Consider the following 19,041-nt stretch of genomic DNA (forward strand, 5'->3'; position numbering starts at 1 on the left):
ATAATATTTTTGCAGTTTAAGCTATCAACAATAATAAAAGCACTTCTTAATTTCACGTTGGTAAAGTAAAACTTGCTTGACAAAGATCAAAAAGTACATATTAACCCCCCAGCTCCCAAAGTTCTGCTACCATTTTTAGCCAGAGCATCATTAGACATAGTAATTTATATTTGTTAAAGTCTATATCCAAGCTATTTTTTTTCTGCCTTACAGAAACACCAGGTATAATTTGTCCATATTCACATTCACATTTGGGTTGAAATGTTTTGGATTGTACCCAATGAGTAAAAGAGTCCAGAGGTTTATCATCAGAGATGTGTCCTTTTGCCATTATTGTTGTTTTCCCTCATCTTAAGTAATTTGCAATCTCTTTATTGTTTCATCCATTAAAAATGTTAAATAGAATCAGGAATAAGGCCCTTTATAATGACTTGGAAGCCTATTAGTTAGTATGTGTACTGCATATAGTGCTGATGTTGTGCCATTCTCATTCTCTCATTGAAATGTCAGTAGGTATCTGACCACATACCTTGAGGAGTTCATCAGACCTGACCTCACCAAATGAACCCATTATCTCCTAAAGTGATATCAGAACAGTCTTCCAAAAACTGTGCTCTGTCAGCTTGTAGTATTGCTGGTTGTGCTTGTAGAAACAGAGGCACTAGTTAGGCCAAAACCACTACGGTCTGGTGAAAACTCTGACTTACAGTGTGTGTGTGGAGGGGGAGTTGCATGGCTGCACAGCCAGCACCACTCCCTTCCCTTTGGTTATTCCAGTTCTTCTCCCTTTCACTTCTTTTAGTAATTGAGACCTAAACATGTCTTTTCCATATTCTTGTGCATACTTGCTGTTAGCCTGAAAAGCCTGTAATTAGGACATCCTATTTATCCTTTAGATATTGTTACCTTGACTTCTAGTTCTATGAAATTTCCTCAGCATTTCAGAAGTTCTTAGGAAACAAATTTCATTATTAACATTGCTACCTATCACATCTTACATTTATTTTTCTAATAATTCTTTGACCTGCCATTTAAAAATAGATGTTTAAGTTGCTGTGGTTTACTATCCTTTAATACTATTGATTTAATGGAAAGTATTTCAATGTTACCAAATGTGAAAGCACTGTTTATGGTTTCCAAATATGCAATAGAAACATTTATGCTGATCCACATTTTTTAGGCAATCCTGTCTTTTACATCTAGTAGTAAAGCAGTACTAGTATTTGCAATGACATTGTCTCTGATTAACTTAACATTCTTCCTAATGGATATATTTTTGCCTTTTCTTTTTTCTAAGTTCTTAAATTATTTATCTCTTTAGTTATACACTGTTGTCAGCTTCTGTTTTAATGTTTTAATGGGCTTCTTTCTCTTCTTTTAGACAGTAAGAAACAAGTTGGGGATGCAGATAATGATAATCTTAAGTGCTGTAGCAGAGAATGGGGTACCATAACCATGACTGTGAAATTTCAAAGGGGAAAATCTTTTGTTCCAAGGATGTTTTTTGCAGGTGTGCTGTATCTGGCCTAGGATTAAAATAACTTTCTTCATAGCAGCGATATTGTGCTGTGTTTTGTGTTTGTGGCTAAAAAAATGTTGAAAACACACCAATGTTGTGGCTGTTGCGGAGAAGTGCTTGCATAGGCTCAAGGCTGCCTCTCTTTCCCACTCTGCCCACGCTCCTGCCAGTGAGTTGGCTGGGGGTGGGTAGGAATTTGGGAGGGGACACGGCCAGGACAGCTGACCCCAGCTGACCAAAGGGACACTCCATGCCGTATGATGTCATGCTCAGCAATAAAACTGGGCAGTGGAAAAGGGTGGGGTGGGGATTGGCTTCAAAGCTGGCTCTCGGAGACTGACCAGGCATTGATCTGTGTGTGTGCCTTGGTGAGTGATTGCCTTAGCATCACAGTTTTTTGTTTTGTTGGGGCTTTTGTTTGTTTTGTTTGTTTGTTGTTGTTGTTTGTTTGCTGTGGTTTTTATTTTTTATCCTCCCTTATTACATTTTATTAATTCTCACTTGTTTTGCATTGATTATTAATCCATCTTTATCTCAACCCATGAGTTTTCTCTCTTTTGTTTCCTGTTGTCTCCCTTGTCCTGCTGGGGAAGGAGACAGGGGGAGTGAGCTCGCAGCTGTGTGGGTGCTTATCTGCTGGCCATGGTCAACACAACAGTGGGATGTGAGAAAAATACATTAGAAGCAAAATTCTTGAGTAATGGGGTTTTGAGGTTTGAGGGAATTAAGTACTTTTTCCAAGCAGCAAGCCAGGGAAAAGGCATTTTCGCAACCGCAGATGAACAGAGTGGGAGGACAGGCTGAGAGATCTTCGACTGTTTAACTTTGAGAAGAGGAGCCTCAAGGGAGAGGATCTTATCAATCTATCTAAAAACCTGATAGAAGGAGTAAAGAAGTTGAAGCCAGACTCTTCTCAGTGCTATCCAGACAAGAAGCAATGGGCCCAAACTGAAACATTTAACATATGAAAAAACCTTTTCACTGTGAGGATAGTTGAACATTGGAATAGGTTGCCCAGAGAGGTTGTGCAGTCTCCAGCCTAGGTGGTAATCAAAAGCCAACTGGACACAACTCTGCTCTAAGCAATGGGCTGGACTAGAGGATCTCCAGAGGTTGCTTCCAGCCTCAGCTATGATGTGATTCTATGAAATTTTGTGGCTCAAGCAGCCAAGCACATAGCCTCTATAGATAACTTGGAATACCAGAGGGCTTTCTCAGTTTAAGCTGAAGAATTTTTTTCCCTATCCAGAATTACCTTTCAGTCCTGGATACACAGGATTTTATAATGGATTGCCTTTTTTTTTTTTTTTTTATTTTGTTTTTTAACATGAATCTTTTTAGTTTGGACTTGCAGTCTTTTCACTGGCAAAACTAATACTTTTGCTTTGGCATAAAAAAAGTAAAACCTGTCTTTTAGTACAGCATCATTATTTTGGAACATACTGTAGCTTGGTGTGTGTTCCTGTACCAGATAGAGTTGTCTGAGGCAGCAGAGTCTTGTCAGAGAATTTTCTGGTTCCAGACTAATGTGCAGAAGGCTGATTCCTCATTTTTGAGTGTAAAATGATTCTACAGAAGTCAATACTGCCGTACGATTTATACACAGTTAGTTCAATACTCACAGCTCTGTGCTGGAAACTGTGTCAAAAGGTAGCCTTTACACAAATGCTCTTTTATAGTAGCAGTGCTAGTAAAATAGTTTCATTCACAAGTATTGAAACTAGCATTTCAAGATGACTCATTGTCCTGATTCAACCTGGTTTTTAGGTTCAACCTACTGGTTTTACTGCTACCCTGTTCACTTGCTGACAATTTCGTCGATAAGAATTTGTTTATGTTCTTCTGTTGCTGGCAGTTCCTGGTTTTTGTTGAGTGGGCCTGATCAGTCTTGTCTGCTTAGATTATTTGTTAATTGTTGCTATTCAGGTGTGTACACCTTTTTATAAGTAAGTGAAATATTACAGCAATGGCAACATGAAATCTGGGGAAGGTAGACGGTGCAGTTATGGTTTTGATTAACAGAAAAGTGGATGATTTTTTGTTTGATCTACTTGGTGGCTTCAAAAACTTGCTCGCTGATTTACTATCTGAAAAGTGTTCACAAACTCTCTGTAGTTGTAGCATGGGTTTACGTCAGAGCCGAAGAGAATTTGGTTTTAGTGTGTAGGTGCATCAAGAGTGTGATCTCCTGTCCTTCTCTGTGGATTCTCATTTGTTAGACAGAAGGAGACTGATGTCTGCAACCGTGGCGTTGCATGCAGAACTGTTGCATGAACAGGCAGTGCTGTATGCTGGATTTCTGTACTCTCTCATCACGCATGATAATTTTTTGTCTCTGAATTTTAAATTCCTGTTTGCTGTAAAGATAGCTTGGGGGGGGAGGGGTAGTGTTAAATATTGAATGTTGCATCTCTACCTGAAACTGAGGGTCTCATAGGTTATTCCACTGAGGAAGATAATGTGGATGTTATGTCAGATACTTTCAAGACAGTTATGTTTATTTACAAAAATATATAAAACTGTATTGACGTAAGTACAGAAGGGATACACAGGTCTTCATCTGGTGCTTCTTCTGCCTGTGCTGGTCTTCTACAACATGACTCAGCTAAAGACTCTTCCACATTTCTCAGTGGACATCAGACACATTCCTCTGCACCTTGGCCTGAAGTAGTGAAATGTATACCCATGTTTTAAGTTTGATGCCGTATTTGAGTTACCTGCTTCAATGGAATTCCAAGACTTTTCACAACAGTACATTGAGGCTATGTCTGGCAATTTCAAGTTGTTTTCACCTGTGTTAAGCAATGAGCAGAACTAGTATGTATTGCATTAAGACTTGGGCATGATGCAGTGCTGAGAGCATCTTATAAACGTTTTCCTGGGATGTCAGCAATACCAGCACACTGGCACTAGGGACCACATCCCATGTAAAAAGGCTTTGGTTGGCAGTTTGGCTGAAGTGCAATGTCAACAGCTCTGTCAGGCTGCACAGAGGCATTTTGCCTGACAGAGTGACAATACTGACTGTCTATGGACCCTGGTGACTGGCCGTGGCCTCATGATGGCCCCTTCCCATGTAAGCAAGATAGGTATCGACCTCCCCTCCCTAAACATGAGGGTTTCCCCAAATCTTCCTGAGTTATCTGGCTATTATTGCCAACCCCATGCTTTTGTTTTGGGGTAATACCTCTCCAGATTTGACCCTGTATTTCCCATATTTGTGATTTTCTGGAGCTAATTTACTTAATGCTGGAGTCTGACCAGTGAGAACTGAGTATCACTCCAGTTCCGTTCACCTCCCCGGCTGAACGACCCCTCGTGCCTCCCAGGCCACCATATTCCAGGGTGAATAAAGACACCCGCGGGAACAACGCGCACGTTTCGTGTCCTTGCTGGCAGGCTCCGGGGGGGAGGGACAGGCAGGGAGAGCCACGGGCGCCGGGACCCTGCCGCAGCGGCACCGCCCGCCCCGCCGCGGCTGCAGCACTGCCGGGGCCGCCGCGGCCGCGCTCCCTCTCCCGGCGCTCGCCCGCTGCCGGGAGCGGGGCGGAGAGGAGAGGAGGGGCCCCGCCACCGCCACAGCCACCGCCGCCGCCGCAGCCGCTCCCTCCCTCCCGCGGGGGGCGGGACGCCGCGGCAGCGCCAGCGCCGCTGTCAGCGCCCGAAGGGCTGGGGGCCGTGCCGGCCGCGGGCAGCTGCGGGGGGCGGCCGCCGCGCAGCGGAGCGGCACCTGGCCCGCTGCTGAGAGCCGCACCGCGGCAGTTGCGGAGCCGCGCCGCACAGCACCGCGCCCGCGGCGCCGGATCCCCCGTCACGGTGAGTGAGTGAGGCGGGAGCGGGCAGCGGGCAGCCCCGGCCCGGCGGCGCTGCGGGAACCCCGGGCTCTGTGTCCCGGCGGGGAGGCGGCGGCCGCAGCTGCACGGGGTACCGCGGCCGCGGGTCCCCAGGTGTGCGCCGGGGGGCAGTGGGAAATGGATCGATTTAACAGGTTGCGATGGGCGACTGATGCGCGGCTTTCTCGACATCCTCAGTTTTGGCGTCGAGATAGTCAAGAGCAGGGTTTTTATCAACGATTTCGCACCACTATTTCAAATATTGGCTTCTTATGCTATAAAACGCTTCCTGGGAAGCTGCGTCTTCAGTTGGGTGTCTAATAACTCTCGGGTGTCCAACTGCTGCCAAAAATGTCAGGACACAAGGTTGTTTATCTCCAGACCCATTCGGGCTTTAAGATGGTCCATACACGTAAGGAAATGTCAAAACTTTTCTTCCCATTAAGAAAGGGGAACATGAAATAGATTTGGGCATTTTGATGGCTGTTTAATCTCCCAAAAGTGGTATCTTAGGCTACTGGGCCAATGACCGTTTCTTTAACTCACTTTATTAATGAAGTTTTCAAAGGGTTCACGCTTCCTTTTGAACTCTCTACTGTGTGTGTGGTTTGTTTTTGTGGTGTTTGGTTTTGTTTTGTTTTTCGTTATTCATATGTAATATATGCATAACAGGACAGACTTTTTTTAATTTAATGAATGCATTGTCTGAATTTGCTAAGAGTTCTATCCTTTTGATGTAATGGGTACAGGTTTCTGTGTAATTTTACAAAAATAAATCGGATTATAGAGTTAAATAATTTTGAAAGGACTGCCTAAAGAGAGGCATTGTAATTCAAGTCGTTTCTAAGTTTGCCAAGTGATACTTAGTCAGAAGTCCAAGAAGGGATGAGTAATTGATTAGGGGTTTTTAGGTCTTTTGCTGTGAACTGAATTTAGGGTTTTTTTCTCCTGTAGGGCTTATGACATTTGCAAAAATCTGTGCTGTTCAGTTAAGTACACTGTATCCTTCAAGGATCATGCTGTAATAAACAAGCTATATTATTAGATACTCTTCTTTTTTTTTTCCTTCCTACACTTTGTGTCCCTTGAATAATTGCGGTGTTCCACAACAAAAAGGCCTTGTATCTTTGTGCATACAAATTGGTTCAACAGGATGAAACAACTAATTTGTTGTGAATAAAAGAAAGAGAAATCAAATGGCAAACAAATGAAATGTTAACCATGCTCAGTTGCATTTTTCTGTAGCTGTGGTTCATAAGTCAGTAAGTTTCAAAATACAGTTTCTGTATTCGTACAAAACAGTCTGTGCTCAGGGCATTTTTATTTTCTGGTTTTGAAAATATACTTAATTATAGGTGTACTCCCTGAAGTCAGTGAAAACATCTCCACAGACTTGCCTGAGCTGCAGGGCTTAATTCTGGTAACTTTACAATTGTGTTATTCCTTCATATAAACACAAGTTTCTCAAGTGCTGGAGTCTATGCTTGTAAGCTTCCAGGAGATGAGGCAGTAGAAGACCTGACTGGACTTATGGGAGTGTTCCATCCTTCTCTGATAAGGAGAAATATTCAGTTTAGGCTTAGCATGAACATTTGTGAAACCTGTGTTGTAATTTTTTGGAATGTGTCTGGAAAGGCACTCTGAGTTTCATGTAGCTGCTCATGTTCTCACATGCTGTATTTTCATGCCCCGTGTGGAGCAATACTTTAAAGAGGTAACATAGAAATGTTTGAGACTGAAAATCCTCTGCTATAATGGATTTATATTTATTATTTTTACAGTGGAATGGGCAAAAATTTCAGTTTTTCTGTACCTGGATCTCACATTGTCTTTTGATTGAAACTTTCATTGCTAGTCAAGTGTTAAAAATGACTGGTGACAAGGTTACAGTGACTTGATTTTTGGAACATGCAGGTATCTCCTAAGCTCCAAGAATTCCAGGTATATATATAATATTGTGCTTTTGTGTCTTTACATACAGGCAAAGAACAGCCCTGAAATATCTGAGGATGGATAAAGACTTCCGCTACTACTTCCAGCACCCATGGTCTCGCTTAGTTGTGGCTTACTTAGTCATCTTCTTTAACTTCTTAATATTCGCTGAGGACCCCGTATCTCACAGTCAGACAGAAGCCAATGTTATTGTTGTTGGTAATTGTTTCTCCTTCGTAACAAATAAATACCCTGAAGGAGGAGGCTGGAGATTTTTGAAGGTGTTTCTGTGGCTGCTCGCCATTCTCACAGGACTGATAGCTGGGAAATTTCTTTTCCATCAGCGCCTGTTTGGTAAGTTGCCTGATGCACATACTGGCTTCCTGATAATGGCTTTCTGACTCCCTCTTTTACCTTTCTACTCATTGCAATTTTGTAAGCTTTGCTATTAATCGCTTCAACTGTTTAGAGCTGTATAGAACTCAGTGCATCAAAGCTTATGTCATCATGGAAATTAATGCCATGTCTACTTATGTGAGTGTAATTCACAATGATTTCCGTCAAAAAAGGCTAAAAGTAGGGAAAGCTGACATGTTTGAAATAGTTGAGAGGTCAGTGATTTTCAGCACCATAAAAACCACCTATTTGCATCTTCAGAGCGATTTTAAAACCTTATTATATAATTTTCTCAGCAATTAGAAGAAAATACATTGTTCCTTGGGGCGGCAACACTACATGTCTTGTCAAAAGTCACGCAAGTGGAAACAGAGTCTGTATTAGCAGAGCTGTGCTGAAGAGCTCCCACGTGAAAACAGGAATTCTAGAGAAGCAGGACCTGTCTGTCTCTTAGTACAAGAGTGAGTCAGTGAAATGGAAAGGTAGGAAATGGAAAAAAACATGACAGTAAACGCTTTCGTATACAAGATGTGACTAAACTCGGGAAATTGCTGCACATGGACTGACTGAAAGGAATGGAATGACCCTGGATTAAATTCTGAGACTGAGAACTTAGATGTAAATAGATATACAAAAATATCTGTAATTGTCTGAACTGAGTCATAGAAAATGTTGCATCTGAGGTCTGAAGGCTGTCTCTCAACTTTTAGAGATAAGTAGAAATAATGGAAAAGATTACTTCACTCCTGCCAGCTACACCGTTCCTTGAAATGTCTGATTCTGGGTGTGTCATTGCTGGTCTAGGTGGACTAGTCCTATGTTCTTATACTGGTAGGACTGCAGGATGAATGGTTACGAAGCACATGAGTAATAGGCCATTTCTGTAGTGTGTTTTGTTCTATTAAGATAGAGAGAGAGCCACTGTTGTTTTAATAAATCAGATGTAAAGCTGTTATATCAAGGACTGAACAAGCAAATCCACATTAAGATACTTCTCTTAATACAGACTTCTCTCAAAGCACTTATTCAGAAAAATAGTTGAGCATCTTGATGGCTGTTTGGTGGATATTTTACCTTAACATAATGGTAAATGTAAAATGTCCTCATAAAGAGGACATTTTACCTTAGCTCCTGGGCTCTGGAACAAACACGATCACAATAATTCTGGCTTCCACAACTGAAGAATGATTTCATTAAATTGGAGAAGATTAGGGAAGAGTAATGAAACTGATGATAAAATTGGAAAATAAACCCTATAGTGAAAGGATTGAGAGGATAAAGGAAAGATTAGAGGGTGACTTGCTTAAATTTGACTTGAAGGACAGAACCTTCAGTCCAGCAAAAGTATTGCAAGGTCCAGTGCTTGGAAGTGGCAAATAGCCAGCACTTTTTTTAAAAAAAACTGAAAGGGCAGGCAATCAGTGGAACAAGGTGTCAAGAGATGCCGATTTTTCTTTTTGGGAATATGTTCTAATCTGACTACAGAGTACTTCTCTACCATCTGTCTAGGTAGGTTATTATGATAATTCCTTCTGGATTTTTAAGTGTATATCATAGATAGGATGTAGCTTAACATAAGTGTTAAAGTGGCTTGAATCAGCATTACTGGCAAAACTAGAAAGTCTGCCCAGCCTTCAGTGTCTGCTGCTCCATTCAGGAAACCAACAGGCAAGAGATTCCCACCCCTGATGGCAGTGCTGGATTATGCATATTCATGGTTATGGTTTGGGTGACAAATATGGCTGTAGATACAATCTGATTTGAGGATAGTTGCTGCATGTTGAGTTTCTGCCGCAGTTTCATCATCCTAACCCCAGACACACCATTTTAGTGCCTCCCTGGAGCCAGTGCTGCTGTTCCTCTCATGGAGCAGCGAGCCAGCTCAGGCAGCTGATCCCAAGGAAAACCAGTTGCTTCTGATGTTGTCTACAGCAGCTTCTTGAGCTGACATGATCGCTTGGGTGCCAGAGCTGATGCATCGGCCAAGGACTGTGCCGCCAAGACAGCCAGAGGCCACGGCAGCCCTACCTCGTCTTGGCTTGAGTGCTGTGGGACTGACTGCACCCACACGGTGTGTCAGTGGGAATGTGCTGTCACTTGTGATACACTGCGAGCAGATGGCAGGCTGTGTGACTGGAGATCTGATTGTGTTACTGATGGATGTGGCCATGCTAGCTGTAAACTAGCTCGTGTGCATAGCAATTGCATTGATGAAATAATGACGTGGATTTACAGTTTGAGTGTGTCTCTGCTTCTCTAGAGGATTTGTACAGGATGTATACATTTGTACAGGATTTATACATTTGCTGAAATCTTCCCTGCCAGTTATTTGCACTGTTTTAATGTCTTCACTGCCTAGAAATTCCTCATTTTGTTGAGATCCTTATTAAGTATGTCCTCTGGATCTTCTAGCATCAAACACTTTATGAATTCACCCTTTGACTGTTTTTAATTTCCCTAGTCTATAAGTAGCTGCTGATTTTGTCCTTCCCTCCCCCCCCCTATTTTTTTCACCATGTATAATTGTTTGGAACCATTCTATTTTTAAACCCTTGTTCATTTATTTATATTTCTGTGCTAAACTCTGTTCATAAGGGAAAATGTGACTTGTTGTTTCTTATGGTCTGTTAATAACTTCCTGCAGTCAGGAAACCAAATAGCACCAGTCAATCTCCCCCTGTCAGATCTTGGCTCACAGTGTATGCTGCAAATTGAAATTGAGAAGGATTAGTCTGCACATCTCACTTTAGATGAAGAGGAGTGGAAAGGATTTTCTCTCTCCATGCCCTTCCTGCTCTTTTGTCCCTTGTCTTCTGTATTTCTTGCTGCTGAGTTTGCATATGAACTAGAAAAATAGCGTAGCTAGAAGTACATTGCAATACAGTTTACCATTTGTGAGAGACACTGTCTGACAGCCATGACTGGCGTGAACGATAGAAATAATAGAATTAAATTCAAGCACATTATATTTCTAAAAGTGGAAGGAGAAGTGCTGGAAACATCATTTAGGCTTCATCGCTCTGAGTTTATAGAGGGACAAGGGAGTAAACTATATTGTTGAGAAGTAGAGATTTTGACCAGAGGAAAAGGTGAGATGTTTTCTGTTGGTAATATTCATTACAACCTTTGAACAGTAACCTCTTGAGGGACTTCTTCAAGACCCTGCTCATGACTTAAAACAAGATTAGAAAACAATTACATTTCTTGCTCTTCAGCCAAGAAGTTACGCCATTTGATAAACATCTCCCATGATAAATATTTCCAAGGAAAACAGCATTTATCTAGTACATTCTTTATATTTTTATGGCATATGGTCAGAAGAAAGAGGATTTTAAAATTGCCTTTTGGCTGTTACCCACTATATTCTTTTGATTCATCACTAAGCATATCTTCTATTTGGTTTGGTACTGTGCTCTGCCATGCTTTTTATTTTGCAATGGAAAAAGAAAGGTCGTAGATGAATATTGGAAGTCTGGGCAAATAAAAAATAAAGATATATACCCCTGTTATTTTTTGTTCTGCATGAGAGAGTTACTTGAGGCAGGGAAAAGTGGCATCTTCTTTGCAGTTACTTAGAGAGTTCTTGATTTATTTTCTGCTTTATTAAAAGCAGAAAGAGCTTGCAAACTGACCCCATTTGATAACACTGTGTATTCAGAAAATGCATTCAAATCTTAAATCCTGACTTAAAAGAAATTCTTGAATAAGCTCTTGCACATTTTTTGTATGGCTCTGGGGCACTGTCTGGAAAATGACACAGTATTTACTTTGTAGAAAGTGTATGTTTTTATTGTCACCTTCTCAGCAGATGCACAGTCTCAGTTCTGTACTCCAACCTCAGGCCCAAATTTGGAGTTCAGTGGGGAGTCTTTTGGTCTAAAGTTCAGGCTGTGTGTTTTGCAACAATATATATAAATATGATCCGTCATGTACATTTAAAAACATTTTTCACTTGAATAGACTTTTAGCAGTATGGATATATGGCCAGTATACTTGAAAAATAATGTCTCAATTTTCTCAGTCTAGCATCTTTGCTTTTCCTGTTTCCATATGTAATAATCCTTAGCTATGCTGCATATTAAATACATCATTTTTTAAAAACACACTTACTACAAAACCTGCATGTGTCTCCATGCCCATTTTTAGGATTCCAAGTGATTGTAAAAATGTATTAAAATCTGATTAAAAGCCTGTGATTACAGAGACTGGATTTTATTCAATGACTGTGCCTGGATTTACATTTGTAAGTTCCTTTCTAAATGATGTGGATGGAATCTAAATACTTAATATGTTAGAACAAATTACAGAAAACAAGATATATAGAACTAAAGCCATATTTCTTAAAATAGGGGAATCATAATACTGCAATGAAATCTGAGCAGTTGAATAAATGTTGAATTTAATGGCTGATCTCTTACAAGTGTTCACAGTATGCAGTTTGTTTAGAATTAAGTGATAATTTGAGCTTCATAGACACTGGAGTGAATGAATAAATAAAGGAGACATTAGAGGAATTGCATTGATCTGTGGGTACACAGTAATGTTGCACATATTTTAACGGACAGTAGTGCCATGCTGGGAGCAATTTCATGATAGACACTTTCAAACAGAACACCCACTGAGGAGCTGTTGTCCGAAAGGATCACTCTTTTTGTCAAACACCTTCTCTGGGAGGCTCTGAAAGATTTTGCAAACCTATTATAAACAGACTCTTCAATGTTTGCTTTAATGCTGAAAGTTAAATTGTGTATCAACTGAAGCAATAAATATATGGAGATTGCAAGAGGAAATTAGGCAGAATGGGTTTTAGTCAGGATGATAGTGCACTACGTAAGAAAAGTGAATCTGTTAGGTGGCTAACAGACTTAGGATTAATTAATCCAGTAGTGCATATATGATTAATTAGTATCCTTATGTATTAGGAGTCATGTTAGTGTAAAATCTGAGCTGTGGTATTACTGCTAGTGTTGCTGTGGCATTTCATCTTCATAGTGGTGCTTGTGCAATAGCTAATGAACCAAATGTGATCTCTTTTGCAAAACAAAAAATAGAGGGAGATGTGATAGATTTTTGTTGGTTTTGTTTTTTTTTTCAGCCAGATTGTTTCATGTTCGTGTTTGATTGTAGTTATATGAACAGTTGTGCCACCATTTGTAGAATGTAGAATCATAGAATGTCCTGAGTTGGAAGGCACCCACAAGGATCATTGAGTCCAACTCCTGTCCCTGCATGTGAAAACCCCATACTTCACACCATGTGTTTGAGGGCGTTGTCCAGTCTCTTCTGGAACACTGTCAGGCTTGGGGCTGTGACACCGCCCTGGGGAGCCTGTTCCAGTGCTCCACCACCCTCTGGGTGAAGAACCTTTTCCTAATGTCCAACCTAAACCTCCCCTGGCACATCTTCCTGCCATTCCCTCGGGTTCTGTCATTGGTCACTAAAGAGAAGAGATCAGCACCTGCCATTCCTGCTCCCCTTGTGATGAAGCTGTAGACCACAATGAGGTCTCCCCTCAGTCTCCTCTTCTCCAGGATGAACAAACCAAGTGACTTTAGCTGCTCCTCATATGGCTACCTCTCCAAACCCTTCCCCAACTTCTTAGCCCGCCCCTGGACACTCTCCAGTAGCTTAATATCCTTTTTATCCCGTGGTGCCCGGAACTGCTCACAGTGCTCCAGGTGAAGCCGCACCAGAGCAGAGCAGAGCGGGACAATCACCTCCCAGTCCGGCTGGCCATGCTGTGCTGGATGCACCCAGGACACAGTTGCCCTCTTGGCTGCCAGAGTGATTGCCTGGTTCTCCAGTTTGTCCACATCCCTCTGCAGGGCCTCTCTGCCCTGCAAGCGATGGGTGCATGGCAATACTTGGATAAAATTCTAACCTGACTGATAGAGCATATTCTTTTCTGTTGTCAGCTCTGCAACTTACATTACAATAAGATCTGTCACTTAATACCCAGCAACTTTGTTCCTGCTTTTTCTTTTCCATTGATGACTTCAGCCTGGTAGGAAGCAAGTAATGTAATAGCTGGTAAAAAATACTGTCTTCAGGAGCCTGTTTGGTATGAATTTTAATAACAATTATCAAGTTAATGCTGTTGATGGCATTCAAGGTCTACTGTGATTTCTTCACAGTCAATTCACCTCTTTTGTTTGCAGTAAAATGTTGAAGCAATACAATGAGATTATTTTGGTCCTACAAAATGTGTGCCAAGGGGCCAATCTAACAGTTTGCTAATAATAACACAGAAATGACTGTGAGCAAGCATTTCTGAGAGCCAGAATCCTCAACAACAACAAAAAAAGGCACATAGAAAAGGAGAAGCTCACAGCCAGCCACTGAAGGAGTACAGGCTCATCAGATTCCAGCTCTGGCACATTGCCAGTAATTAAGATGTCAGTTTAAAATAAACTTTACATCATTCACGTGGGAGACCACAAGTGACCTTTCAAATATAAATGAAAAACATGCAAGTGACCTCCTAATTTCTTCTTTTACTCTTGTATTTTTAGAAGAGCTGTAACACTTACTGCTTCCTCTCTTCAGGCTCAATGAGAAGAATGCCATCTTCTGCTCTTAGCATTAGTTGTGGAAACAATCTCATACCATTTACCTTTGCATCGTAAATTATAGTGTTTAATTGGAGAGATACAGGCAGTAGCTAGAACAAGATTATTCTCTTTTTGGTGAAAGCTTCGATTCTCCTGGAGATGCGTATCCCATTCCCCAAGGCCCAGCATGAGACTGTGAGAAGAGCTGCATGTGTCAGATTATCCATAACGGGAAAGCTCTATAGAATATTTAGCATCCAGTGACTGAAAACTAAAAATAAGTTCATTGCTGCTTAATATTGGTGAGTCAACTCTGTGTTTTGATCTTTTTGACGTGACTTCCAGATTTTTATTTCCATTTGAGACTGGGGTTGAGTTTGGAATGATGCCTGCCGCTTACAGGAATAATACGTCTCCATTCCCTGATTTCCAGGAATAGAAGGGAGCTTATTCCTAGCTGAGGCAGCCTGATGGGCATAGTGCAGGTGCAACCTAGTGCAGGGGCAAATTGATTCTATCCTTATTCCATACAGTGAGGAGAGGGAGAGGGTATTAGCATGGAACATCACCTTGCCATGTGACCAATGGAGAACCCGAAGGAGAACATGATCTCCTTGTTCATGCTATGCCCTTTCCAAGGTCCCCTTAGGCTCTCAGAGTGGCCTGAAGGTCCTTCAGGTACCAGACAACATGTCTCTTTGTGAGATTCTGCTGGGACTCTAAGTCAGCCTGTGCATCTGCCTTATAAAGTCATATGTTTCATTTTTTTTGTGAAAAAATCGAGACCAACCAAACAAAAATGTAACAACAATAACAACAACAAAAAAACCAAACCCACCACAACATTCTGGTGTTTAAAAACTTCTAATACATTATCAGGATTCAAGAACTATTTAGCAAATAGTAAGTGTGGTTTATACATTTCTTATAGATATTTTGCATATGGCAAAAGTTAAAAAAAAAAAAAAAAGAAAATGTACTCACTAACCAGAATGACTTTTGAGGAGAAGGGATAGTAATTGTTCCCTACAAGACAGGTAGGGCAGTAACACGGTATTTCTAAATGTGATTTCTGAGACAGACAAGGCACTTAACCTCTTCAGATGCTGGAGAAGAGTTTTCTGCTTTCTTCGTTCTGTTTTAGTCAAAAGGGGCAATGCCCCATTCCATGCTGGGTAGCCCCTGCCAGGGGGTGGTAGGAACAGCAGAGACTTTTCTGCTTTGAGGATTCCTGGTCTCCCTGGTGCTTCCAGGGGGGAAAGGAGTCTCCCAGGGCCAGACTGGGTGCCTGGGTGGAGGCAGCAGCAGCAGAGCCTCAGGGCAAGGTGAACTGGGACAGGAACTGTAGGTGTTGAGTAACTACTGTAAGAAGCAATGATCATGTAAAGCTTTTACAAACAAAGGACTTTACATTCAATTTTTTTCAAAGCTTGGTTCGGATAAAGCATTATAATCTCCTTTGTTTTCTAAGTAAGATATTCTTACCCATTTACCATATTTCACTCCAGACACAGCTCTATTTTATTCCCAAGCAGAGTCAATTACACCATGTATCACATACCTACCTTTTAGGAATGCTTTAACATTAAATCCACAAATAGCCCTCAGTTGTTATTGCCCAAGCACCAGCATGTTACGGTTCCCTGATGCCATCATGAAGGTGTCATTAGAACTGACTTTCACTCTGTGTAGTTATGCAGCCACCCAGTCTCTGCAGCACAGTGACTACATAGGTGTTTGGGAGGAAGACTGTTCTTTTAAAATTTTCAAGTAAAAATGCTGATGGTAATTTAACAATGGTTATGACGGTATTTTAATGATGACAGTGGTAATCAGACAAACACTGAGTATTTTCCTATTTTATATAAATATCCAAAAACATTTAACATGTTTCAAGAATTTAGGATTTCTTAGATTATATCTCCAAATAGAGAGGCAGAACAATACTTTATTAAGAAACGAGTTAAAAATTACAAGCTACAATGTTTTCATGTTTTGCACATTGCCTTATCTGCTCTGATAGATGCATCTATCAATCACCTGGAATGATTAAAAAAATAATATATTTGGCATATTCAAATTGACTACTGAATAAATTATAGCAAGCTTCTGATTTTTGTGTGATTATCAGCTATTTATGATGATGATTTAAAAGACCCTAAAATATAACAAACTTTATGGGTTAAACCAGTGATGCTTCTGATTCAGTATCTGCCAGTAGCCCACTGCGGATGATGAGATAAAGGCATAAAACAGGAAAGACTGTACTGATAACTCCCAGAATAGTTTCCCAGCCCTCAATAATTTGTTCAGAGCTCAAACAAAAATATGTCTATTTTTAGATGCCTTTGACAGTCATGCTGAAGACAAATAATAAAGGTAGCGGTTAGCAGTAGTCTTTGTTCCTGCCTACCTGTTACTAAGAAGCAAGTCCTCAGATTTTCACATGTACTAGTAAACCCCCAAATTTACCAACTCCTTAATCCTTCTTCTTCTGTTAAGATATTGGGAAATTTATTGGTTTTGGCCATTTGCCTGAAGTCTAGGAAAAATGAAATATTTAAAACCAATCTGTTGGTTGAAAAGAGGCAGATTCTTCTGCTGAGGTCTTCCTGTCTTTTAAAATGCCTTGAATTCATCTCTCATCTGCAACACTGGGGTATGATCTTTCAAAGTGGACAGCTGCTGAGGGCTTTGTGGGCTCACTTATGCACATGCTAAATAATATTTTCTATTTCTGGGACACTATGCAATGTGTGTCTTACTAAGAAGCACACTTCAATTCCGTACTAAAGCAAAGAGGAGCCTAAATCTGTGCAAGATTCTGCCAAACTCGAACATGCTAAACAAACAATGAAAATGAGAATAATGGCATGGAGGTTGTAAAGAGATGAGGCAAGACTGAGGAAAATGTTCTTAGAAAGTCACAGCAGCAAGAATATTTAGTTTTAATTTACTTGAGAAAAAGGGAACAAGGCCTAAAAATTGAACATCCCAGCTTTAATTAACAAAACCCCACAAATATCCTAGCTCTCTTAATAATCTGTGGTCATAGTGACAAAAAATACGGATCTTAGTTCAATCTTGATTGTAATGTGCTGGAGGTGTAGAAAGTGAAGGAGAAACTGAAAACTGGTATTTTATGTGGAGTTTCTGTGGAATTCCTGACCTGGAGAATTCAGGGCTTAGAACAGCATTCAGTTTTGTGTCACTTTCATATAGCAAATGAAAATGTAAGGGCTTTGTAAATAGTTTTCTCTGTGCCTTCCACTTTGCTTGATGTTCTTGATACATACCAGCTTAGATTACTTTGAAGTGGTTTGGGGCCACGCTTGCATCCCATGCACCTCCTCTCTGTGGCAACCAAAGGTGAAGCAATTTTTACCTAACTTAAGAGGTCGCTTCTGTATGGCCTATCTAAATTCAAAGTGTAAACCAGGAGTACTACTCTCTTGGGGATATCCACAGTTTTCCATCTCTCAGGCTACAGATAAAAAAGCAAACTTCTCTTGAGACTGTTTCTGATTGCTGTGCCGGTGGTACGTACCAGAACGAATGCAGGCGTCAGTGGCAGCTCTGCTGCCTGTGGAGGCTTCGCCCACAACGTACCTGAAAAAGTCTTACCCTCTGTGCTCTACCAACACCCATGAACTCTAGAGAGCCAAAATCCATTTTCTTTCAAATACTATTATATTGTCATACATTCGCTGCAAAACTCTCATTTGGTTTTGTGTCCTCTGGTGGTAATTCATAGCTTTTTATTTATTCTGTTTCCACTGATACTGCACAAGTTCCTCCCTGTAGATGAGCTACTCCAGGTAATACTATTCCCTGGAACCCCATTTGCTGCAGAGCACAGGGCCTTCGGTTACCCCTCCTGTGGGTAGTGCTCTGGAAATCAGATTGACACCTGATACAGTTAAGTTAAAAGACCAAAACTGAGAGCAGGAATTTGCACATTACTTACGTTGAGATATATTCAATGTAAGTATATCTTCAATCCCTCTTTTTCATTTTTATAGTTACAAACCTTATCCCTCAAGAGAAATGCCATAAAGCCATCTTATACTATTTTGTCTGGTTGAGGGAAGCAAATTAAGCCTGTTCTAGCCATTTCCTTGGTGTGATGTATTATGGAAAGGTGAAGTTGTTCAAAGACAATTTCCTCAGAGGAAGAAAAACGTGTATTGCTGAGGATGCCAGTGTCACTTAGGTGTCTTTGGCACTATGAAAGGCACTATTCATTTTGTGACTGCATAATTCATATTATTTGAAATTGAACTCCTTTATAACTGGATCTCTCCTGGTGTCTCAGTGGATATTTTGTGACCATTGTAAATGCCTCGAGACAAAATTTACAGTTATTTTGCAGTGGAATGACTGACTACTGAGTGTAGTCTAGCAAGATATTCCTAAAATAAATGAAACTTCAAAATGAATGAAGACATTTTTGACTCTATTGAAGAGGTTTGATTTCCTTACGCTGAGAAGGAAAGGATCTTCCTCTGAAAGAGCTGGAAATGTTCAGCAGCAAAACTGTGAAAGTGGTCCACAACCTCAAGGAAAACAAGTGCCATGTGCTGGTTTACATCTGTTCCTAGTTAAGACACTAGTGCCTCAAGATGGAGAGCTCTTTTTTGGCTATTTGAAGATTAAGATGTTGTGCTCTGTCATGCTGCACATAAAGCATTCTGGACCTGAAAGCTGCGTCATTGACGTGTCTTTATTATTTCTGTTTCTCTTAGATCCTGAACTAAATAAGTTCTCATGCATCTAAAAGTCAGACAGATGCACCTTTAGAGGTGGAATG

General features: G+C 40.8%; 1 protein-coding gene across 2 annotated transcripts in view; it reads left to right on the forward strand.

Annotated features, from left to right (window-relative positions):
* Nucleotides 1–5,116: 5,116 nt before the first annotated feature.
* TMEM117 (transmembrane protein 117) overlaps nucleotides 5,117–19,041 on the forward strand; it is a 242,914-nt gene continuing 228,989 nt past the window's right edge. Inside the window, exons 1-2 of one of the 2 annotated variants that reach the window (XM_082043448.1) lie at nucleotides 5,117–5,335; nucleotides 7,334–7,638. In XM_082043448.1, coding sequence (XP_081899574.1) covers nucleotides 7,362–7,638 — 277 coding nt within the window. In that variant the 5' untranslated portion in view covers nucleotides 5,117–5,335; nucleotides 7,334–7,361. The remainder of the gene's footprint in view (nucleotides 5,336–7,333; nucleotides 7,639–19,041) is intronic. The other variant, XM_082043447.1, reaches the window with a different exon arrangement.

This window comes from Streptopelia decaocto (genome assembly GCF_964273445.1).
Source record: "Streptopelia decaocto genome assembly, chromosome: 1".
Lineage (NCBI taxonomy): Eukaryota > Metazoa > Chordata > Aves > Columbiformes > Columbidae > Streptopelia > Streptopelia decaocto.